At 43.5% G+C, this 25,133-nt stretch overlaps 2 protein-coding genes and 3 long non-coding RNA genes across 6 annotated transcripts in view; 3 read left to right on the forward strand and 2 right to left on the reverse strand.

Annotated features, from left to right (window-relative positions):
- The window catches only part of LOC138974875 (uncharacterized), an 87,465-nt gene extending 64,979 nt beyond the window's left edge, over positions 1-22,486 (forward strand). Inside the window, exons 5-6 of the mRNA XM_070347606.1 lie at positions 14,952-15,301; positions 19,991-22,486. Of these exons, the coding sequence (XP_070203707.1) occupies positions 14,952-15,301; positions 19,991-20,490 (850 nt within the window). The 3' untranslated portion in view covers positions 20,491-22,486. The remainder of the gene's footprint in view (positions 1-14,951; positions 15,302-19,990) is intronic.
- Positions 1-25,133, forward strand: part of LOC138974869 (uncharacterized) — a 108,273-nt gene that overhangs the window by 6,146 nt on the left and 76,994 nt on the right. The gene's annotated exons all lie outside the window — the stretch shown is intronic.
- On the reverse strand, positions 7,697-10,028 carry LOC138974885 (uncharacterized). 2 transcript variants are annotated; one of them, XR_011458429.1, is made up of 3 exons: positions 9,804-10,028; positions 9,101-9,276; positions 7,697-8,346 (listed from the first exon to the last, which is right to left on the reverse strand). It is a non-coding gene; the product is annotated as an uncharacterized lncRNA (long non-coding RNA). The 2 variants fall into 2 exon arrangements; XR_011458428.1 differs by lacking the exon at positions 9,804-10,028 and having other exon boundaries at positions 9,101-9,720.
- The window catches only part of LOC138974889 (uncharacterized), an 80,623-nt gene continuing 76,513 nt past the window's right edge, over positions 21,024-25,133 (reverse strand). The window contains exon 3 of the long non-coding RNA XR_011458432.1: positions 21,024-21,100. This is a non-coding gene — a long non-coding RNA (uncharacterized lncRNA). The remainder of the gene's footprint in view (positions 21,101-25,133) is intronic.
- LOC138974882 (uncharacterized) overlaps positions 24,673-25,133 on the forward strand; it is a 7,221-nt gene continuing 6,760 nt past the window's right edge. Inside the window, exon 1 of the long non-coding RNA XR_011458425.1 lies at positions 24,673-25,133. This exon is cut by the window's right edge and continues 84 nt beyond it. This is a non-coding gene — a long non-coding RNA (uncharacterized lncRNA).

Below are 25,133 nucleotides of genomic sequence, written 5' to 3' on the forward strand. Positions count from 1 at the left end.
GTGAGTGTGTCCACTTTTATGGGGCCTGCCGATCGCCACTCGGCGCCGCCGCGCCGCCCTAAATACCTGCTTACCCGATCAGTAAATGCGGCAGGTTTTGTATGCCTGTGTAAGGATACGTGTCACAATTTCAAGTGGATACAGACTACGCTGGCCGACAGCTAACTCTCTCTCTCTCTCTCTGGCTGTCTGTCTCTCTCGGTTAGTCTGTGTGTACAGGGGCGGACGAGGAGACAGCTAACTCTCTCTCTCTCTCTCTCTCTCTCTCTCTCTCTGGCTGTCTGTCTCTCTCGGTTAGGGGGCGGGGACGTAGCTCAGTTGGTAGCGCGCTGGCTTTGTAGCCAGTTGGTCGCTATCAGCGTGGGTTCGATCCCCACGTTCGGCGAGAGATTTATTTCTCGGAGTCAACTTTGTGCAGACTCTCTTCGGTGTCCGAACACCCCCGTGTGCACACATGCGCACGAAAAAGATCCCACGTTCACAGCGAAAGTCTCAGGGCTTGGAAAACACGAAGACACGCATGCATCATCTCTCGTCTGCAATTATCATGATCGTATTTCGATACTCTGACGAGACAACCCCAATACTGGTGTGTCGGAGAAGACAGCCACAGCGGGCTTGTTCGAGTTAAAGTATCACACCAAATCTTCAGCGTATTACCAATACCTGTCACAATAGGTCCAAGAGGACGTTAAACCCTAATAGTCAGTCTCGGTTAGTCTGTGTGTATGTGTATGTATCTGTCTGTCTGTCTGTCTGTCTGTCTGTCTGTCTGCCTGTCTCTTTTCCTCTCTCTCTCTCTCTGTCTGTCTCTCTCGGTTAGTCTGTGTGTATGTGTCTGTCTGTCTGTTTTTCTATCTATCTCTCTCTTTCTCTCTCTCTCTCCCTCTCAGTCTCTCTCTCTCTATCCCTCTCTCTTTCTCTTTCTCTCTATCTCTCTCTCTCTCTCTCTCTTTCTCTCTCTCTCTCTCTCTCTCTCTCTCTCTCTCTCCGGTATGGATCAGACAGACATTATGTATGTGCGTGTCTGACTGTCTGTATTGTCTGTTGTTCCGTCTGTCTACGTCTGTCTACGTCTGTCTACGTCTAGCAAATCACGAGGTAGATGTTGTTTTCTAGCGGATGATTTTACCGGGTAGAATGTCAGTTTTGACGTTCCATAGCTTAGAAACAGGGAAAGCATCCTGCGTGCAGCGCTTACAGACGTTGTAGCTCTGCCTGGCGCCTTCTTGTCACGTGGTCAGCGTCACGACGTTGTAGCTCTGCCTGGCGTCTTCTTGTCACGTGGTCAGCGTCACGACGTTGTAGCTCTGCCTAGCGCCTTCTTGTCCAAGTCGTCAGCGTCTCGTCGTCTCATTTCACTCAGTCGGAAACTTTAAAATTGTACGTAGGACATTACAATTAAACAGGAACCCTTTGGGGTTCAGTTCCCGTGAGGTGAAATGATATAATTGTAATGTCAAAAATAATATTGGTCAGAAAAGCATGTTATGTTCCACATGATGAATACTATCTAGTTGTTACTTTATGTACACAGGGAAAACGGTATGATGAAAACAGTCAAACAGTTAGAAACATTGTGTTGGTCCTGGAGATTATTGTTCTCATGTTCTCATGTTTCAATAATCTGCATCGTCTGGTGAAATGTCAGAGTTGTTTATCCGCGAGTGTGAATGTCACGTGTCTGATGATATGTGTTTTACAGTTTCCTAGAAGAGTTATTTTTATCCCGCATCATGGCGAGCCCCAACAGCGGTGAGGACACCCGTGACAACTTGGTGGACATTGTGAAACAGCTGTACCCTGACGCTCTCACCTGCACCTACATTGTTCCCCCGGTTCAGTTTACCCGGGTGCCTTATAACACGGACACAGTACCCGGTACGGATCAGGAAGTGCTTGTGCTGCCCTCTAGTGAGCAGCTTCAGCAGCAGCAGGGCAACATTCAGGCAGACTTTGCACAGCAGCACGTGCTGCACAACTTGCAGCAACTCGGAGATTCCGGAAAGGAGGTCATGTTCGTGGTGTCTGAGCTGAACTTTAAGGACTACCTCAACAAGCCGTTCTACGCCAAACACACAGGCAAGCTCCCAAAGCCGGGAAACTTACCAAAGGAGCTTCGGCATCACGGGAAGCAGGGAGACTTTGACATCCTGGTGATTCACCGACAGTATGGCATCCTGGTCGGAGAAATGAAATCTGTCGGTAAGACTGAGGCAAGCAGAGCGGACACCCAGGTGGTCAAGGTTATTGACAAGGCGGTCAAGCAGCTGGACAAGTGTGAGGTGCACGCCAGACACATGGTCAGTGACATTGCTCCCGGCCTGACTGTGAGGAAGACTCTCTTCCTACCCTACGTCAGCCAAGCTCAGCTACAGCGGATTCTGGATGATGATAACAATTCCCAGTTACAACAGGTGAGAGAAAGAGAGAGAGAGAGAGAGAGAGAGAGAGAGAGACAGAGACAGACAGACAGACAGACAGACAGACAGACAGACAGACAGACAGATACAAACAGAGACAGAGACAGAGAGAAAGAATTATATTTACAAAGTGATGATCTTTTTGAATAGTTTTTAATTCGTGCAAAATTGTGCAATATGCTCGGGTGGTTGTTTAAAAAAAAAAAAAGTATCGTGGAGACGTGATGTGTAAAATGTGTCACGCATTTTTACCAGAAGCATTTCTACATTGCAGGCGGTGTGTCAGAGCCTGGGTGCAGCCAATACGACACAGGCCGTGCAGCTGTGCTGTTGCTCAGACCAACTGTCCCAGCCTGCATCGTACTGGCACGTGACACCCGCCGTGTTATCACAGCTGAGCACCTGGTGGCAACACAGGATGGGCAGTACTGTGGACACTCGGCTCACTGATCAACTTTACTTGGACATCGTGGCCAGGTGAGAGAAGTGACAACATCATGACAGTTATGTCACAGTGCTGGAGCAATGTTATGTTTTTTTTGTTATTTGAGTTTTAAGCCTTAATATGTTATCGTTGGTTTTATCTTGATTGTTTTGTGTGTGTTCTTTTTTTTATTTGTTTGTCTTGGATTACAGGTTCGTTGGACAGGCCACCACGGTGTCTGTCCCCTGCTACAACAACGTACGTGTGGAGGTGCGGACTGCAGGACAGGCGGTGGCGGAACTGGGGCGGAGGCTGGCACTTCTGGTTCTGACCCTGCAACAGCTGGGCCTAATGAACCGAGACCCGCCACAGGTCTGCATTACGGGAGCGCCAGGAACAGGTGACAAGCTTACACCTTCTCTTGATAGTTTTTCTTTAAATTTTAACTTTGTTTGTTTCTTTATTTGTTGTTGGTCTTGCCGCCGATGTTTGACTGTCCTCACATGGATCTTAAACTTTATTAGCAAGGTAGAAGAAGAGTTGTCGCCATGTGAACACTAAGCTCAGCCGTTTGTTTCACATCCAGGGCCGGTAAGAGATAACGTAATATTGAGGAGGGATCACTCACAAAGCCTTCAGACAAAGTTGCGCGAGCGATTTGTTCAAAGTCGTGCATCTTTTAATGGAGTTTTATCTCGGTCAGAAGCCTGCCGCCATTTGATCAAAGTTCGGTCTTAATATCACATAGTGCATTTTGCCTTCTCGTCGATAGAAATCGGGTCAAATTAATCGGCTGACAGTCGCACAACAGTTGTAGGACATGACCTGAATGAAGGTTACAGCGTTCACCTGCTGACATGTGTGTGAAGGGTGCTGTGCTACTACTGCTATAACAATGAACACTGCAACCACCGCCACCACCACCACCACCACCACCACCACCACCACCACCACCACCACCACCACCATCAAAACAATTACTACTACTGCTGCTGTTGCTGCTTCCTCCGCAAATGCTCTTTAGAAATATCATTTTGTTTAGTTCTCTTTATCATCATCATCATCATCATCACTGTCACAGTCACCGTCTCCACCATCATCAATATCATCATCATCGTCGTCACCGTCATCACCATCATCCTCATCATCATCATCATCATCATCATCACCGTCACCGTCTCCACCATCATCATCATCATCATCATCATCACCGTCACCGTCTCCATCATCATCATCATCATCATCATCATCATCATCATCATCATCATCACCGTTTCCACCATCATCATCGTCATCATCATCATCATCATCATCACCGTTTCCACCACCATCATCATCATCATCATCATCGTCATCGTCATCATCATCACCGTTTCCACCACCATCATCATCATCATCATCATCATCATCACCGTCACCGTCACCGTCTCCACCATCATCATTAACTACAACAGTCATTATCGTCGTCCCTGTTGCGGCAAAGATCCTGACAAAACCATGTTTTTGATTTCCCAACAGTGCGCCGATTCTAGTTAGTTTGCTCAAATGACGTCTTTGGTGAATGCATGACGCAATGTTTGTGACGTTATTTTGTGGAGTTTTACTTTATGGTCATCCTACCAGAAGGTTCCAGCTTGATCAGAGAACGGTTTGTTTCGTGCACGCTGTGTGTGTAATTCCATGGAAAATTGTCAACTGAAGGAAAGGCATGTAGCTGACTCTGAGAAAAGTTTGAAACTTGACATGTTGATTTAGTCTCCATGAATATGTTTTCTAAATTATCTTTTTTTCCTTGGCAGTGGTAACTATTTATATAGCTATTCTGATGGACACGTGGGGGAATTCGGGGGCTGTGATTGGATGGTCTCACACATCCCTTTTCCGATCATCAAAGCATAACGATACAAAAGTTGGCCATTTTTGCCGATATCCAAACGATATCGGCAATAACAAAGACGCGTGGTTCCGGTTTCTTCCACGTGTATAAAGTACACGCATACCTCGCCAGGTTTGTTTCTGTCACTCTGTGACTAGTCGACAGACGATGCCATTTGCTTTGTGTGTGTTTTTGTTGTTGCTTACTGTACATGACATAGGCCCTACATTACGTGTAAAATCCAGTTCTTTAACAGGCAACAAACCTTGCAAATTTCCAGAAGCTGCAATCTGAAGCGACCTATCTCGGATTCTAGCAGACGATCTCTCCAATGTTTAACACAAAATCAGCAAACTCTCCTGTCACATAGAACGTCCATTGTATAGTGCAATGTTGAAATGAAGTTACCGGTCTGAAACATTTCGTCGTTTCTTCTGAGACAATCCTTGTTCTCTTATCATCTACAGATTTACCGCTGTCTTCACCACGCGAATAGACCTTTTTCACTTAAATTTTGGCGCATGCGCTGTGAAGTTTATTGTCAGATCTACCGGAACTAAGGGGCAAAAGGAAAAATCGACAACGAGGCTTGGTGCAAAGTAAAATGCGGAGACGACGAGACAAACTGTTGTGTTTACAACTGCAAGTGCAACAGTGGAATGAAGAAAGAGAAATACGGTGGACAGAATTTGTCATTGTATGGCTTTCCGATGGGTGCAAGCTGAGTGCGAAGGCGCAACAGCGAAGGACGCGATGGGTGCAAGCAATCCGACGACAGGGGTTTGTCGTGCCATTGAAAAGTCTGCTCACGTCACTTCGTGTCTGGCAATGGCACGGCTTTCAACGATGCCAACTCCTTTGACTTCGTACCCACCCTTAATCTTGGATTTGAGAGAACATCAAGAACAAGTGACTCTAGCAGAAGGACAAGGTACTGGTCGGAGACGTGACTTTGTCCGCTGAAGACCGACGACAAGCAAGCGGTTTTGCTTCCACCCCCAGTGTCAACGCTGAAAATATCATCGGATCTGGAAGAGACTCAGAGCCAAGTAAGCTTTGTTTGTTTTTATTAATTTATGATCTGCTGACTTCAAATTGTCTTCCTACATCAGTGTATAAGACATTTAAAATGAATCGGCAGCCCAAAATGGATGCATAGGAAGGGTCACGAAACAAATGCAAGATTTTAGAAAACAAACAAACAAGATCTAGACATATGTCGACAAGCCGCGTGCATGCAATCAACCAGAGATCTGTTGCTACAGTATCTCTGAATCAACCGACTCTTGAATCGAGAAGATTAAGGAGGTTACTTGATACAGATAGTGATGCAGTTTTCAAGACATCGATAAAGCTCATGCTGAATCATTTTTTTTATTCCCAGAAATGTACCATTGAATTGATGCAACAACAAAAATAGCACTAGATTTCTACAATTTTGATTTTGCATAGAACACTCCAAAATAATTTCCGGGGAGCATCTCCCGCACCCCTAAGTTCACCCCTAAGTTTTTTTTCAATTTCAGGAGTTATTTCCCTCATGTATTTTCATGCTTAAATGCTGTGAGTGTGATGCATGTGTAATCTGATAACAAGATCATTGATGCTAATTCTATTGCTAATGTATACATTTGATTTTGTATTTACAGAAGCAGCCATTCCTTTGCCCTCCGCATCTAGTGAGAGCTTAGGACCAGGGCCAGATCATGCCTTTGCAAAGAGGGACACGACTACATGTGAGGGTATTGTTATTGGAACACAGACTACCTCAAGTTGGCAGAGCTGCAGATGACAATTACATAACAGGCCTCTGTGATTAATCGTCTGACTGAAGATGTTTCTGGCTTGAAGAAAGACAACATGAAGGTGAAGGAGAACATACGCTCTTTTTCTGTTGATTCTCTACTGAAAAATGACACTGCAGTATGGTTTTACACATATGATGATATGGTGATCTTTCGGTATGCATGTACCTACTTCGTAAAAAAGGCAGGTCTACATTACTGGGTTGATGAGCTGCCAAAGGCCACATCACTCCAAAGAGCAAGAAGCTTATTTTGTCATGTAATGGTTTATATGTAATTTACTCTGGTACTGTATAGAATAAAGGGCCCATTATCAATCAAATCTCTGGTCTGGTCTGAGTTTGTTTAATAAATGATTGTATGTGAGCTTACGAACATAACGATTCCCACTTTAAATAAATGCGATCAAGATAATTAGGTAGACAACATGTCAAGAGACGTTTATTCCTTATTTCTTGTTATAATTGAAGGATATTATTATGCAATATACTGCTTTGTTTTTTAAAATGGCTTCAAATTGTCTCCCTTGTACCGACACTTTAGTACACAATTTGTGCATTCACTTGAGTTATTTCTTAAAGAAAATTACCCCCCAAAATTATTCAAAACAGTCTTTGACATATCTACAGTTTAATTAAAAGAAAAACTGTATTTTATTTTAAGTGATAAATAAATATAGACAAATCTTGGGACTGTGCCCAAACTGATCGGCTTGAACTCTAAAGTCGCAACCAAGAATCTTCTGCAACTTTTGAGTTCAAGTCTGTGCACGGTCCCACAATCAGTTCAAAAAGAATTTTCCTTGATATAGCCTTGAAAAAAAAAGTAAGTAACAAATTTTGTACAAACAAATTTGTTCAAGGGAGACAATTGGAATCATGTTTTTTAAAATCGGTGAATTGCATTATAATTTCCTCAAAAAAATAACAAATAACTGTGAAATAAATTGAAAAAAAAGTGCTAACATTATTACCTTGATCAGATCGATGTGTATGACAAGGAATTTCTATGTTTGCTGATTTGGTTGTCCGGTAATGACTTTCATGCACAGGGCTTCTAAATTCACTCGCTCAAACGCTCATGTCTGCACCAACATTCACACACGTCCATATTCATAAGGGATGGTGACAACACGCTCTTGAACAACAAACATGGCACAAAACGAATGAACATTTCAAACATTTCGCTATTGAATGAAATCATCAGTACATGGATATCAAATCATAAAACATCTCACAAAATACCTCCTTGCCATTCCGAAGTTGAAGAAGAACACAGTCCGGCATTACACACACTACACTTTCATCACTGAGAATCGCTGTTCACAACACATGTCCTCGGCTCTGATACGTTCTCCGAATAATACACACAAGTCCTGGATGATGGTATAGTCCGTACGAAGCCAAAACACTTCTTACTATCCTCTGACACAAGTTCTTATCAGCTTCCACAATCTTCTGTCTTAACTGCAGGCATTTAAAAAATTAAACCTGAACTCACACACAGAGGTGACAGCACTACGTACCCTCCCTCGCTGTAAACAAAGTACTGATTTTACCTGTCCATATTGAAACTACATACATTTTTCACTTGACAGAACAGTTAACTGTTGCTACCAACTTAATTAACTGGTATTGGAAAAAAATATCACACCTTGAAAACCCTAGTTCAGTATATCATAACTATATGCAGCCTTCAAACGGTTGGTACCGGTTGTTGAAGATCTCTTAGTCGCGCTTCCTGGCATCCGGACTTCTTGGGTCAAAATTGAGGCCTTGAAGAGTCGTCCGGGGAAACTTGTCTTGTCTTGAAGCATACCTGAAAATGAAATTTTTTTTTTACTTGACACTAAAGCAAATCTTATGCTGGGTACAAATGCTAAAACAAGTTGCACCAGTCTGTCAAACATGTATAACGATACTGAACGCAGTACATTTCACAAGGACAATGCTTAGCTGAAAACCAGCATCCACGTCGAATAAGGTAAATGGCAACCCAGCATAGCGCAGTAGCAAAACTGTCCCACAGGAAATCACGCTTCCCTGTGTTTAAAAAAAAATCTGTTTAACTTTCTAAGCTTGTAGCCCTGAAAGTCAAAAAATTATGCATATAGCCTCTGGCTAGTGATTTTGAAAACGTACCAGCCAGAGAGCAAATTTTACGAACCAAACCAACAACTTGATTCAGCATCTTCACTCGCATTTGGCGAGTAGATGAACACTTCTACTCACCAGTTGCATGCTTCTACTCACTATGGCGAGTAAAATACTTGCCACTTTCAGGGCTGGTTTGTTTTTAACCTAAACATAATGTTGTAGTTTTCCAGAAATTGCTCTACACACAAACATACACCACCGCCCTCGTCTCTTGACTAAATGTAAAATGCATAGTTTGTTGATGATGCACTTTATAAATATCACTGTTTCTCTTTCCCCAGTCTTGTAGCTGTTGTAGTTAACAAGCTCTATATTTTAACTTTAAGACTTATGTTCTGAAAAAAATAGATCACACTCTGATGTAAACCTCTAGGTAACGCAACCCTAATTTCCTTAATATTAATTATTATACACACTTAACAATTTGTATGTCATCGAGAGCAGCTGGTGCAGTTTTCTTGGCAGCATGCCCCTTCCACATACATTTGTAGTGTGTACAAGTTTTGTCTGCTGGCACAGTGTCGATTCCTTCAGCCATGTAGTGTGAAGCAGCAAAAAGTGTGGCAGCCACATGGTTGCAAGACTGTCCTTTCTGGGTAAAAACAACAACACACAATCAAATTCCGTTTGTGTCATCTTGATTTTCCTTAGCCTGCTAATAACAATTAACTTTATCTTTCCTAGGAATTCCTACAGAGAGCTTGTAAGCGCATGCTGTTGATATCTATATAAAATATATACCGGCTCAGAATGGAATTTGATCTTACTGCAGTGATAACCTTCATTGACAAGAGGATTCACAAACACATGTGTACGTACACATTTAAATAAAACTCCGCACTCAGGTACCTGGTATTCTATTGAACATGCCTAGCCAACATGGCATGGTCTCCTGGAGATACTGATTGAAATTACATTAACATGCTGCTCATAACTTTGTCAAAAAAGACAGCTTTTGCATGCAGACATTTTCAGTAGAGAATTATGAATCTCTGTGTGTGTTTGTCACTTTGTGTGCCATGCATTATATGACTGAGTATGAAAACTGATTGTGTAAGATACCAAGTAACGCAGCCATCAAGTTAATCCCACAAAACATACAAGGCCAACAACACTTACCCAGCAATACACTCGCAGTAGGCTCCAAGTGCCTGTCCGGTCAGCGTCCCCCCACAACAGCATACCGTACACTTCGTTGCGAGTCTGCTTCATTGACGTCAGCACACTCGCTCTGAGTCTGATCACCACAGTTGCTTACTAGCTGTTGTGCCATGCAGAAAGACATTTTATGCACACAGTATGTCTATCGTTTACACCAAGGTTTTGCATTCTTTGCGCTGGATGCGTCGTATGGATGTGTCGAACGTCGACGCAGTAGTATCAGTAAGAAAGTTGATCCAGAGATCTGTAGATCTGTGGTCGATCACCTCTGCTTCGCTTATGCAGGGGAAGTTCGCCAAGTCTTTCGTCCATATACCACCAATAGCCGTTTCAAACCATACCTTCGTGCATGTCCTTGACTTTTAGTTCATGATTTTGAACAAGATAATCCGTTTTCTTGCAGAATTTCTCAAAGTAATCCTCTGGCAATAGTACTTCGAGCACCGACAGTGAAAGAGGTATTTCAGGCTGCCCCTTATTTCCGGTTATCAGAGAGAGGCTGCCGTGCCCTAAAATCTGATTGGTCGAAACGCTGGGGGCAAAGGTTATACGAAAAAGGTCAGACTTTCGAACATACAATCTACGTAGGCAAGCATGATACGTCATGACGTCATATGATTCCTAACATATTGACGTAATGCTAAGCATCCGGTTATCTCGAGTTTTCTCCGTAATACATGTCCGTGGGTTTTTCAATGTTCGGTTATTTCCGTGGCTTCATGCGGAAAGGGAACCGTCGTCTGCAATCAACGACATGGACCATTCTGGTACTTGTCGCTGACAAAAACATGATTCTAACGCAGAATTTAATGTCAGAATAGCTATATAAACGCTATTGTGTTTTCAGCGTAGCAATAGGGTCCGATATTTAGAGGGCCCCAAAGGGGGGGTATCATCACGATCACGGGAAGGGAAATTTTAGCTTTCACGATCACAGTTACCTTGATTTTTGTTTTCACGATCACGAACACCAGTGGCAAATCACGGTCACGGTAAAAGTTGCATGTACAGAAAGCACGTGTCAAAGCAAACACAACCACACAGTAATTCGCTCCTCTGGATCTATTGTTTATTCAACACAAAGTGAGAACTGTTGCACTTTATTATTATTATTTTTTTAATTCTCTTTCATACACACATAGAAATACATATCATGATTTGTAATCAGTAACAAGAATGTTGTTTTCATTGTTCTCTCTCTCTCTCTCTCTCTCTCTCTCTCTCTCTCTCTCTCTCTCTCTCTCTCTCTCTCTCTCTCTCTCTCTCTCTCTCTCTCTCTCTCCACTCATACACATTCAACTCCCACACCCTGACTCACAAAGATGAATATATACTTGCACAATTTCACATTTCCAGAGCTAAATCTTGTAAACCTATTTTCTCAAAAACTATTGCGTGGATTGAAATCAAAGTACATGTATGTGTGATGGGTTCTTTATTTTCAACTTTGGCATTAAATTTGAGGTACACCATCGCTTGGTTTCATGGCCTTGAAACACAAACAGGAATGCTACAGGCCAAAAATGGTTTTACCTGAAAGAAGCGCGCAGTGCCAGTGGCGAAGCCACAAGCCTGAGCCTGCGAAGCAGGCGAGCCAACTAGGGGGGTCCGGGGGCATGCCCCCCCGGATTTTTTTTCAAAAAACGGTTAAAATCGGTGCAATCTGGTGCATTCTGGGCATCATTTTCAGGGCTGTAATAGCCTTGTTGTGATCTTGTTAAAAATCCCATTTTAGCCTCCCCCCAGCACCATGCAACACACCTCCAAACTGATGAAAACAACACTACTGTGCGCTGGCTTCATTGAGACCCGCGCCCGGTCGCGTTGCGCGATATTCACACGGATCGTTTTTGCGGAAATTGTTCAACTTCACCGGAATAAATTTGACTTTACCGGATTTTGAGAACGGCGGCTTTATCGGATTTCCGGCAATTACCGGAAAAGTAGCATGCCTGACAAAATCCCAAACGAACATGACTTTGATCGTCTTTGAGTTTGACATGACTCATGAGGATCAAGTGACCCAAACTGGCACGTCTCCCCGCCATTGTTTCTGAATTTAACCCATTGTTGATATTAAAGTTTACAGGCGCTAACATAAATCCAAGCTTAATGCAAAGAAGCGACAATTACTAGAATTAGAATATATGCCAAACGTGTCCACGTTGCTGGGATGAAAAACACATTTCTAGTTTCGGTTTTGGCTACACGCAGACTCTCGATATCGAGCCAGTTGAGGTCACACTGAGCGAGTGACAGCCGGACGTGGCAATGTCGACAATGTCAATGATCTCACTCAAACTCAAAGATCTTGAACAAATTTCAAGATCTTTGCCTACATTCAGAACAGTCATAGAGCAACATAGATCAACATACCTTGATATTTCGTCTTCGGAAAGACCGACCCGTAGCCTGACCTTTCCACCAAGGAAGGCATTCTCGCCGCCTGCTTTGGTCTGGCTTGAATCCACAAAATGTAACAGAAGTTCGATGACAGTACCGTTGCACGCCATTTTTGATCTTCGAATTCGAATTTGACTGAATACACTCAAAACTTTTGCACGAAGCCCTTCCATTGGATGAAGTTTGACAGACTTTTGCAATTTGCCTTCTGATTGGATCTCTTTTTTTGTGAATGTGTTGTTGCTTCCCTTAAATCGGTATTGGCTCCTTGACGAATAGAGGATCATAGAGTGATACAGCTGTGGAAAATGGACGTTGAACATAAAATGCTTTGCAATATTGCCCATCACGATCACGAAAACAAATGACGATCACGATCACGAGACTTGATTTTTTTGTCATCACGGATCAAGGGCAAAGTCCCATCACGATCACAGAAATGGAAATTTCGGCAATCACGGTCACAGAAAGGTCAAAAAACGCCAATCACGATCACGATTTTAAACCCTTTGGGGCCCTCTATTTAGACTCGAACAAGTATAATGCGACTCGTCTTCGACTCGTCGGCATTATACTTGTCTCGTCTAAATATCGGGCCCTATTGCTACGCTGAAAACACAATAGCTGTTAATATCATTAGTATTGTGTGTGTGAACAGGTATGACAGGTCTGGTACTGCAGGGGTGGAGGTGGCTGATCGTGGGCCTACATCTTTCCTAACACCAGGGCCACGATGTGCAAGTCGTCTGTGCAAGTAGCACTGCCTTGTTGTCACATTGGTTTGCATCGTATTAACCTAAATATGTTTGTTTTGTGTGTTCCAACAGGCAAGACGGTGGTGCTTCATACTGCCGGGGTTGAGGTGGCAGCGAATGGGCCGAATGTGCAAGTCGTCTCTGCATGTTACATTGCTTTACTTTCCGAGTGTTATACAGCATAATAATCTTTAAAAAAAACAAAAACAATGTGTGTTCCGACAGGTAAGACGGTGGTGCTAGTGCTGCAGGGGGTGAGGTGGCTGCGACAGGGGCACGATGTGCACGTCCTGTCAACAGGGCAATCCACCCGGGCCGTCAGCACATCCATCACACAACAGCTGAAGATGTCGCTAAGCGCGGGCCCGACGCCTTCCCTGACACCAGGCAGCGTGTCGTACCACCAACACAATTTCTGGGACAGGGAGGAAGATGTGGAGAAGGCCGTCACCGACCTCGTGGCGTGCATGAAGAACGGCCACCTCTACGTCTTGCTCGACGAGGCGTACTTTAAGAGCAGGTTAATGTTCATACGCGTGTGTGTGTGTGTGTGTGTGTGTGTGTGTGTGTGTGTGTGTGTGTGTGTGTGTGTTAATGCGGGTGTGCTTGGAGTGCGCGCACGCGTGTGTGTGTGTGTGTGTAAGGGAGGGAGGGGAAGAGAGAGAGAGAAAGAGAAAGAGAGAGAGAGAGAGAGAGAGAGAGAGAGAGAGAGAGAGAGAGAGAGAGAGAGAGAGAGAGAGAGAGAGAGAGAGAGAGAGTTGTAAACGACTGATTCGTGTATCTTACACCACTGTTTTTGCGTGGTATGTCTGTACCATGAGAATGTTCGTAAGATCATAATGACGTCATTGTTGGTTATAGTCAAATTGTGTCATTACTAAACTTGCCAGCTGTTGGTAATGATCGTCACCTGACAGTCTGTTATGCGAAAGGGAAACACATCTCTGACACCAATGCCACGTCTTCATTCTGTGTCACACAGTCTCAAACACCATGTCTCCATTCTGTGTCACACATCGCTAACACCATGTTTCCATTCTGTGTCACACATCTCTAACACCATGTCTCCATTCTGTGTCACACATCTCTAACACCATGTCTCCATTCTGTCTCACTCATCTCTAACACCATGTCTCCATTCTGTGTCACACATCTCTAACACCATGTCTCCATTCTGTGTCACACATCTCTAACACCATGTCTCCATTCTGTGTCACACATCGTTAACACCATGTCTCCATTCTGTGTCACACATCTCTAACACCATGTCTCCATTCTGTGTCACACATCTCTAACACCATGTCTCCATTCTGTGTCACACATCTCTAACACCATGCCTCCATTCTGTGTCACACATTTCTAACACCATGTCTTCATTCTATGTCACACATCTCTGACACCATGTCTCCATTCTGTGTCACACATCTCTAACACCATGTCTCCATTCTGTGTCACACATCTCTAACACCATGTCTCCATTCTGTGTCACACATCTCTAACACCATGTCTCCATTCTGTGTCACACATCTCTAACACCATGACTCCATTCTGTGTCACACATCTCTAACACCATGTCTCCATTCTGTGTCACACATCTCTAACACCATGTCTCCATTCTGTGTCACACATCATATCTCTAACACCATGTCTCCATTCTGTGTCACACATCTCTAAACACCTTGTCTCCATTCTGTGTCACACATCTCTAACACCATGTCTCCATTCTGTGTCACACATCTCTAACACCATGTCTCCATTCTTTGTCACACATCTCTAACGCCATGTCTCCATTCTGTGTCACACATCTCTAACACCATGTCTCCATTCTGTGTCACACATCTCTAACACCATGTCTCCATTCTGTGTCACACATCTCTAACACCATGTCTCCATTCTGTGTCACACATCTCTAACATCTCTAACACCATGTCTCCATTCTGTGTCACAGTGCTGGCTCTGGTCCAGATAACATACAGCTGGTATCACAGCTAGCGCAGCGAGTACCACACCTGTACCTGTGGTGTGCCTCTGTTTATAACGACGACATACCCCCAGCACTGCAGACACAGGTGTTCACTGTCCCCCTCCGCTCGGCGCCCGCCGTCCTGCGTGAAATACAGCCCGTGATTCACAGGTATCCTGTCTACGACTACAGCGACAGCGGCGTGCCTGCCCCTGGGGACGGGCTGAGCGTGATACGGCTGAGTCACCATGGCAACGCTCACACAGGTCGGTGGCCGGTGGACTGCGCACAGTGTGGTCAGGATATCGCTGCCGTGCTGCGCCGTCTGGGTGTGGGTGAGTTGTGTAGCTGATGATGATGGTCGTGGTGGTGATGGTGATGATGATGATGATGGTGGTGGTGGTGGAGGTGGTTGTGGTGATGATAATGATGGTGGTGGTGGTGGTGATATTGTGGGAGGTTTGAGTGAAGGGTATAAACATTCCCGTTTCCCTACAGGTGTGTTATCATCCCACCCCCGCCTCACACACTCACACACGAGAAAATCAGTCTGCCAGGGAAAACAGAAGAAAAGCACATCAACCATAATGACGTCATTTCAATTGACGTAAACTACAGAATTACGTCATGACGTCTTAGTTTTGCTGTCTGTGTTTGTTGAAAATTGCAAACTTTGAGATAATTTTATAACTCAGGTGCGCGTGCATGCTCGTGTGTGTGTGTGTGTGTGTGTGTGTGTGTGTGTGGGGGGTGTGTGTGTGGGGGTGTGTGTGTGTGTGGGGTGTGTGTGTGTGTGGGGGGGGTGTGTGTGTGTGTGTGTGCGGGTGGGGGTGTGTGTGTGGGGTGTGTGTGTGTGTGTGGGGTGTGTGTGTGTGGGGTGTGTGTGTGTGTGGGGTGTGTGTGTGTGTGGGGGGGGGTGTGTGTGTGTGGGGTGTGTGTGTGTGTGTATGGTGTGTGTGTGTGTGTGGGGGGGGTGTGTGTGTGTGGGGGGGGGGTGGGGGTGTGTGTGGGGGGTGGGGGTGTGTGTGGGGGTGTGTGTGTGTGGGGGGGGGGGGGGGGGGGGGGTGTCAGAAAACAAGTATACGGATGTGTTGTTTTTTGAAATGTAACAGATGTTTGCTTGCATATGAGCCTTTGCCAAAAGGTGCCATTTCGGACCCATGTATTTTTGGAAAGCAAGTGTAATTAACTGGATTACCCCAACATGTTTACATGTATTGTGCTTTGAAAAAGGGAGTTTGATGAATGCTTTTTTTAATGTTTTGAAGCCTGTTGTTGTTGTGAATGTTAAATAAAAAATAAAATGTTTTAAACATACACCAGAAACGGCCCCGAAAAATTTTGGACATTTTGGTGTCCTCGGGAAATTTTCGATTTTTCATGGTCTGCATCACTTTATCGGTTTTAATCAGCGTATTTCATACAGTCTAAGCATGCAACTCTTAGTAGAATGTGCAACAATCGTAATTAGAACCAGAATTTACCGAAAACCTCGCCCAGTAAATACCCGGTTATTTTCGAAGGCCTCATGTCCGCAGACCAACTTGTTTACAGATTCGATTTTCGCCGGTCTTGGTGCTTTGAATGGCCGCCATTTTGGATGAAAACGATAGTTTCGTGTTCGAGGAAATAAAAGCAGTGTGTTGCATTTGAGTCAGAATTTGCGAAGTTATTGTATCTAGCAGCTAAAAAGAATCGATGGAGTTTAATGTCCGAAAGTAACGTTTGACACATTTTGTTATTTTTGCAATTTTCACAAAGAAGTTTCGCGAGTATTTTTTTCAAAAGCGTGGAAACCACTAGCTTTGCTTCTTTGGCGTTTCCGGTCACCGATTCGATTAAAATCATGGAGACGACGAGCCGTAAAGTTGAGAAAATATTGTACTGTCTGTTCAGGGTAAGGTGTAGATCTATACGTAACGTTTGACACTTTGTAGATCTAATGTTTGACACTTGCCCATAATTCTTCTCCCGACGAATTGAATTAGCTTATATTATCCCATGACCTGCCTCTTTATCTCTGTTAGCTGAGGAGGTGATTATTCTGAATATTCCATCACAACCATATGGATATCCTATGGATATCCTATGGATATCCCATCACAACCGAGTTTCGATCTCAACTGTCATTGGTCATTGTCTTTGATTTCAGAGTACAATTGAATAATTTATGGAGGTCATCTGCATATTCAGAGTTTACAGATGGACTACTTTTTACAATTAGTCAAGTTTTGACTAAATGTTTTAACGTATAGGGGGGAATCGAGACGAGGGTCGTGGTGTGTGCGTGTGTGTGTGTGTGTGTGTGTGTGTGTGTGTGTGTGTGTAGAGCGATTCAGACTAAACTACTGGACCGATCTTTGTGAAATTTGACTTGATAGTTCCTGGGTATGATATCCCCAGACTTTTTTTCTTCATTTTTTCTTATAAATGTCTTTGATGACGTCATATCCGGCTTTTCGTGAAAGTTGAGGCGGCACTGTCACGCTCTCATTTTTCAACCAAATTGGTTGAAATTTTGGTCAAGTAATATTCGACGAAGCCCGGACTTCGGTATTGCATTTCAGCGTGGTGGCTTAAAAATTAATTTATGACTTTGGTCATTAAAACTCTGAAAATTGTAAAAAAAAAAAAAAAGTTTTTATAAAACCATACACATTTACGTTCATCTTATTCTCCATTATTTTCTGATTCCAAAAACATATAAATATGTTATATTTGGATTAAAAACAAGCTCAGAAAATTAAAAATATAAAAATTATTATCAAAATTAAATTTTCGAAATCAATTTAAAAACACTTTCATCTTATTCCTTGTCGGTTCCTGAAGAGAGAGAGAGAGAGAGAGAGAGAGAGAGAGAGAGAGAGAGAAAGAAAGAAAGAAAGAAAGAAAGAAAGAGAGAGAGAGAGAGAGAGTGAGAGAGAAAAAGAGAGAGAGAGAGAATGAGAGAGAGAGTTTGTTTGTTTGTTTGCTTAACGCCCAGCCGACCACGAAGGGCGGCCACACACACACACACACACACACACACACACACACACACACACACACACACACACACACACACACACAAAACCCGACCGACTGAATATGTAAGTGATCCACGTGTGAAAACCAAAACATAACAGCGCGATGACAGCCAACATTTCTATCCCCGACTGACAAACAGTAACACTGCATGCAAACTGACTTGGGTCAACGATCAAACCAGCACGGCCCGAACTGAATTTGTTGCGCTGCCATTATCGTGCGCAATTCTGGTAAAAATATAAACCCGGTATGCCGAATTGAGTATAACGAAAGTCGATGTCATATACATGATACACAAGGATATTTTAAAATGACTTTCAAAATGTAAAAGCAGATAGCAGACCTTTTTATAAGCAATTTGAATGACTGAATGTCTACATACAAGTCGAATGACGCCGTCCATTATGCTGACAAATGGGAACTAGCTATGCGCATGAATTCATTGACATGAATTTCGACTGCGGAGGCTTTTGGCAAGCTGAAAACAGGCACGGGCAGGTTTTAGTGGAAAAAGTAAGTGTTTTTAATGAAAACGTCGGAATAATGGGATAAATAGCTTACACACTCCGAGTTCTGATTATCTTGCATATTGTGTAACCTATATACAACTGCTTGCTACTTTTGGAGGCAAATTTGATTGAAGAAAAATTCGATCCTCTGTTTTTGTTAATATCCGTGTTACGATTCAGGACGATACGTTCATATCCGTGCAACGATTTAGGAGGAGACATATATGTCCTTGTAAATATTGTAGCCAAAGCTGAAAAAATGCTTTTGGGTTAGCAGGGGGGAGGAATATTTTCATGAGATTGTTTTAACACCACCCCCCCCCCCCTCCCCAACATAAAAAAAAATCAAAGTTTTTTTTTTTAAAATTTGGATTTTGCTAGGATTTTACGTACAACTAATTAAAAAAATTCGATTTGATTGAGAACCTTGTTCCAGATGTACATAGACATTAGGTTAAAACTGTATTCTAAATGTCTGTTTGAATATTGTAGTTATTTTTGACATTTTCATTGATTTCATGTCCACTGACTCCATGTAACACGTGACAGGTAGAACGCAGATTTGACCTGTTTTGAACATGATGTTACTTTTTTTGTGGTGCTTTGATGTTCCATAATTACCTAATCTTCAAAATATGAATGTATCCTAAAGGTCTATTTAATATCACAGTTGTCATTTATAACATTTTGAATAATTTCATGTCCACTCACACAGTGTAACATGTGACACGTAGAATGCTGTTATGACTTGCTTTTAACATGTTTTGCTATTGTTTCTGTTTTCATATTCCATAAATAACCTAATCTTTAGATTGTAAATGAAAAGTTAGTGTATGTATAACATTCTGGTTGTTATTTCAAATATTATGAATATTTTCATGTCCATCAATATTTTTGTAACACGTGACACCTACAACAACATGTTTAACTAGTTTGAGCAAACTGTAACAACTTTTAGGGATATTTTTAACATGTGTCAGTGTTTCTGTTGAAGTGTTATATTTTATTTTAGGGTTTATACTTCTTGTGGTTACTTAGCAGAAAGTATCAGTTTTGACTTTTATGATGTTTGAGCGTTTTGCGACATTACGTGACACTGCATTCAAGATTTGGCTCCAAATGTACTTTTAAAGACTGATAATGCTTCTGCAGGGTCTGTTTACTAGAAATAAATCATTACCAGTTGTATGAAATGATATTAATGGCTTCTGTGGTCAGTTTTGTTGCACATGTGGCTTTTCTCAAAATTGGCGTTTTATGGCATATTATCAAACCGTACACATTTCCCAAATGCACAAACCATTCTTTTATTACACAAATGTGTTCATCAAAGACTAATGTATCACTTAAAACACCAAAAAAAATCAACTGAAAAGGTTTAGTTTTTCACAAATGTCCAAGCACCCCCCCAGCACCTTTTGGCAAAGCCTCATATATCAATATTTATCAGGCTAGATGTTTAACCGTTCCAACGGTCTTTCCCTGCAGGTAGCATCGTCGCCAACAGTCCCTCCCGGCTGAGCTACCGCGACGTGTTCGTCCTGACCAGAAGCGGCGATTTACAAGATGACGTCACGGATGAGGCAGGGCGGGTGACGTCACCAGCTAGCGGCGTGGTGCAGGGACTGAAGGCTGCAGGTGTACCGGTGAGTGTGTTGGGGGTACAAGACTGGCTACACAACAGGGCGAGGTGGGAGGGAGCTGTGCAGGACGTGGCGGTGGCGGCAACGGACACAGTGACAGTAGCGGGGTATGGCTGGGTGACAGGCCTGGAGCGGCGCGTGGTGGCCGTGTTACAGGGCAGACATCAGGGTGATGATGATAGAGGGTGGACTGATGAGTGGATTGATCGTACAGACAGGATGCATGCAGTATCACGCTGCACCACACAGCTCATCATGGTCCGCACGCCTCCTGTCACCACCACCACCCCGCCATCCCATAAAACAACCACTGCGACCACTACGACTACCCACGCCACAACCTAACACAACAACCACAACCACTGCCACTACCGCAACGACCACCGACACCACCAGCGACGCGACAACAACCACAACCACCACCAACAAGCGGAGGAGATTTAGGAAATCATAACAACAACGACACAACAACAACGACACAACAACAACGAAACAACAACAACAACAGCAACAACAACAACATTAGTGTCGCCCAAAACACATACATGTGTTTTACTTCCTGGTTGGTATCGCGGATTGTTCACAGAATGTTATCACTTGGAGATTTCCTTGCAAGATTTCGTCACGTTCTATGACGCAAAACAACAATTGACGTCATCGTGCTTGTGTTTTACGTCATTCAGATCTTGACGCGCTGACTGCCCTTCAACACTGTTTCCCCTGTTGCATTTATTTGTTGAGATGCACGGCTTTTTATGTTCACGACACGTGTACCACTTGTGTGACCTTCGTCGCTGGTCACCCTGTTAAAACAATAATGACAAGTACCGTAATGGTATATTGTTTACTGAAACACCTGTGACCGTTACCGCTGTGGTCTTTTGTGCACTGAAACACCTGTGTCATTTACTGCGGTGTGGTCTCTTGGTCTGTTGTTGCTTATAACACCTGTCACCTGTACTGACATGGTCTGAAACACCTGTGACTGTAACGCTAAGGTGTTGGCTATCGCTCAGTGAAACACCCGTGATGTAGCGTTCACTAGACACCTGTGACTTTACCGCTGTGTTGTAGCGTTCACTAGACACCTGTAACTTTGCCGCTGTGTTGTAGTGTTCACTAGACACCTGTGACTTTACCGCTGTGTTGTAGTGTTCACTAGACACCTGTGACTTTACCGCTGTGTTGTAGCGTTCACTAGACACCTGTGACTTTGCCGCTGTGTTGTAGTGTTCACTAGACACCTGTGACTTTGCCGCTGTGTTGTAGCGTTCACTAGACACCTGTGACTTTACCGCTGTGTTGTAGCGTTCACTAGACACCTGTGACTTTGCCGCTGTGTTGTAGTGTTCACTAGACACCTGTGACTTTACCGCTGTGTTGTAGTGTTCGCTAGACACCTGTGACTTTGCCGCTGTGTTGTAGTGTTCACTAGACACCTGTGACTTTGCCGCTGTGTTGTAGTGTTCACTAGACACCTGTGACTTTACCGCTGTGTTGTAGTGTTCACTAGACACCTGTGACTTTACCGCTGTGTTGTAGCGTTCACTAGACACCTGTGACTTTGCCGCTGTGTTGTAGTGTTCACTAGACACCTGTGACTTTGCCGCTGTGTTGTAGCGTTCACTAGACACCTGTGACTTTACCGCTGTGTTGTAGCGTTCACTGGACACCTGTGACTTTACCGCTGTGTTGTAGCGTTCACTAGACACCTGTGACTTTACCGCTGTGTTGTAGCGTTCACTGTAGCACTTGTAGCCTTCAAGGATGTGATGGATTGTTCTCTGAAACACCAGTGACCTGAAGTAACTGACCACAAGCAGTGAGTCACGTGACAGCTTGTGAAGTAGACACTTCTCTACTTAGATTTCTCTACGCTGTGCTGTTTGCTGACAGTGAGAAATGACACGTGACTTGTGTTCACCGTCACGTGGACTGCTTGGTCCAGTTAGTTCGCTCTTTAGGGAAATAAACAAACACTGAGCACAGTTAGTTAGCAAGTATTAGTGATAGTGATATTTCACTGTGCGTGCGATGGGAAAATGTGTGCTATAGACGTAAAGACACATGTGAATAACTTTGATATGCAGTAGGCTACAGAATTCTTTCAACAATAGCTATAACTGACTATTCATTATGTCAATCTATGAGCAAACGTTTTGAGTGTGATTCTGAACTTTTTGAGTCTGACTGTCGTTTACAATGTTTATTATCATTCTAGTGCCCTTTATGGCTATGTGACCAATCAGGACTGATTCTAGGTGACCTGTTAAATGTTATAACGTTCAAGGCGGGACCCTTTTTGTATAACGCATTAAAAATCACCACGACAAAATAAAAATTAATATAAAAAACATCAGGGTGAATTGTTCTACTGAATGTCACTTTTTGACATTTTTCTCGTGCAATTTACTGTGTAAAATGTGCTAAAAAGCAAATTCTGTCGGTGGGAGGGAAATAGAATGGCAAGTAAGTTTAATACTGAGTAAAGGGAAGCAACTCTTTTTGGTGCTGTCAGTAGCAGACTACTACACCTATGTGCTTTTGGCAACATGGCAAACAAACCTGCCATCAATCAAGAAGATCTAAAAAACCTATACGCATCAAAATTCAAGTCTCCCAACACCCCCACTGGCCTTTTGAACAATGTTCAGTTAGATGTCCGGTTTTATTTTTTTAGACGGGGCCTGGAAAACTTTGAAAAAATGACGAAAGACACCTTCGAAGTGAAGATGGATCAAACAACAGAGAAACAATACGTAATCAAACGGTTTGATGAACTTACCAAGAATCACAGAGCTGGAGACGAAGAACTTGTGACTGGAGTCATGCCAGAGACTGGGGACAGCAGCTGTCCAGTCAGTGTACAGCTACAAGTACCTGTCTCTGCTAAATCCAAAGTGTGAGCATCTTTGGCAATTCTCTGTCAACACGTTCCATGGAGATGACGAAACATGGTATGACAACAGACCCATGGGCGTCCACACTATGAAGAAGTGAGCTGTGTCAATTGTCGCAGATATAGATCTACACAAACCACAGCGTGCGAGCGACGGGTGCAACACTACTCGCAAACAAGAACTTCAGTCCAATTGACATTATCAGTGTCACCGGTCACAAAACTGTTAGATCTTACCAAAAAACATCCACCGCCAAAAAACTAGAGATGGCAGCTGCTATGTCGTCCCAGCTCACAGAGAATAGCCAGTTGGCACTGCTCCCAAGTCATACTTCGACGCGAAGCAGAATCGAACGGGGTCGTCTCGTTGCATCGGCGACTGTCACAAGCCAGCAGACGATCCGACAGGACGTGGAACTCAGCAACGACGAGGTAGCGGCTCTTTTCGATCCGGAATACGAACCTGCCATGCCTCCAACGAGACCAAATCCGCCAATGTTCCATCACTGTGACCTCTCGCATGCAACGATCAACATTCAATTAACCATATCCACATATCGAGGCTCTGGGAGTTACTTCCCTTGTTTTAGGAAGCAAACACACACAAATACCGCCTAACAAGCGCTGTGCTTGGGGACAATGTAAAACGGATGATAGGTATTAGGTATCCTGAACGCTGTGTTGGCGTGAAATTCATCCCATTTGTGAAACCGGGAAAGCATCTGTACCATCTAGATCGCTGCCTTCGCTGGATAAAAGCCTGCAATCGCCCAGCTTACCAGTTGAACGTCAACACAATCAAGTCGTACACGTACATTTGCAGCAAGGTCAGATCTCGCACGACTTCGATTCAAGGCCTATTGCTAATTTTTTTATGGTTTGGTCTCAGTGTCACAAAAATATGACGATCTAATCAATCACTGATTTAAAAAATAAGTATGTTGCCCTATATCCATTGACATTCTTAGTGAAATAGATCTATTTGAAATAGTATTTCACTGCCCCGACCGGCGAACTTGTTGCCGGCTGTATTGAGCTTGTGTGTTCGTGTAGGCTTACTCAAAAAGTCAAAATCACAGTCGTCTCCGAAACAAGCAATAATCAGAGTTGGGGGGAAAACATTTCGTTTGTTCAGTTTTGTTTTGTTCTTGATAGTTTGTTTATCTCTCTCTCACACACACACACACACACACACACACACACACACACACACATACATACATACATACACAAACACACGCGCGCACGCACACACATTGCACGTACGCGCACATACACACACCTACTGAGATATGCCTAACATACACGCACGCTGGCAAACACACACATAATACGCAAACGCAGTTTAATTTCCTCAATACAAGGCGAAAGGCACACACACACCACACACAAATAAACACACACACGCAGTCACACACACACACACACACACACACACAACCCTCACACACACAAATAAACCCACACACGCAGTCAACCCCCCCCACACACACACACACAACCCTCACACACACAAATAAACACACACACGCAGTCCACCCCCCCCCACACACACACACACACAACCCTCTCTGACACACACACCCGCCCAACCCCAGTATCCTTGGCATTCGATGTCATTAATCCAACAAATAAGCCCACAAATTTGTGGGGCACATTTCCAGTTTGTGGACCACAAAAATAAGCCCACAAATTTGTGGGACACATTTCCAGTTTGTGGACCACAAAATGAAGGCCAAAACAAAATGTGGGGCACAAAATGTGCGCCATAAAAATAAAGGCAAATAAAAGTAGCCCTTAAATAAAATATGAAGCAAGTTTTTGTGGACCATAAAATTCGATTGATCACTTTCCCGAGAAGTCGGTTTTAAGACACAATAAAACGCTCTTCCTTAGTGGAGTACATGAATAGTATTGATGACAAAAAACATGGCGGCCGTCGTGACTGATATTGAAAACAATCTAATATTTGGCAGTTCAACACGTCCACCAGAGAAATATACCGACAAAGAAGTTGAAACACCGACTGCCCTTCTGAAAGAATTCAATCGGGATGTGAATGATACAGCTGATTTTGGACACGGTCTGC

This window comes from Littorina saxatilis, linkage group LG8 (genome assembly GCF_037325665.1).
Source record: "Littorina saxatilis isolate snail1 linkage group LG8, US_GU_Lsax_2.0, whole genome shotgun sequence".
NCBI lineage: Eukaryota > Metazoa > Mollusca > Gastropoda > Littorinimorpha > Littorinidae > Littorina > Littorina saxatilis.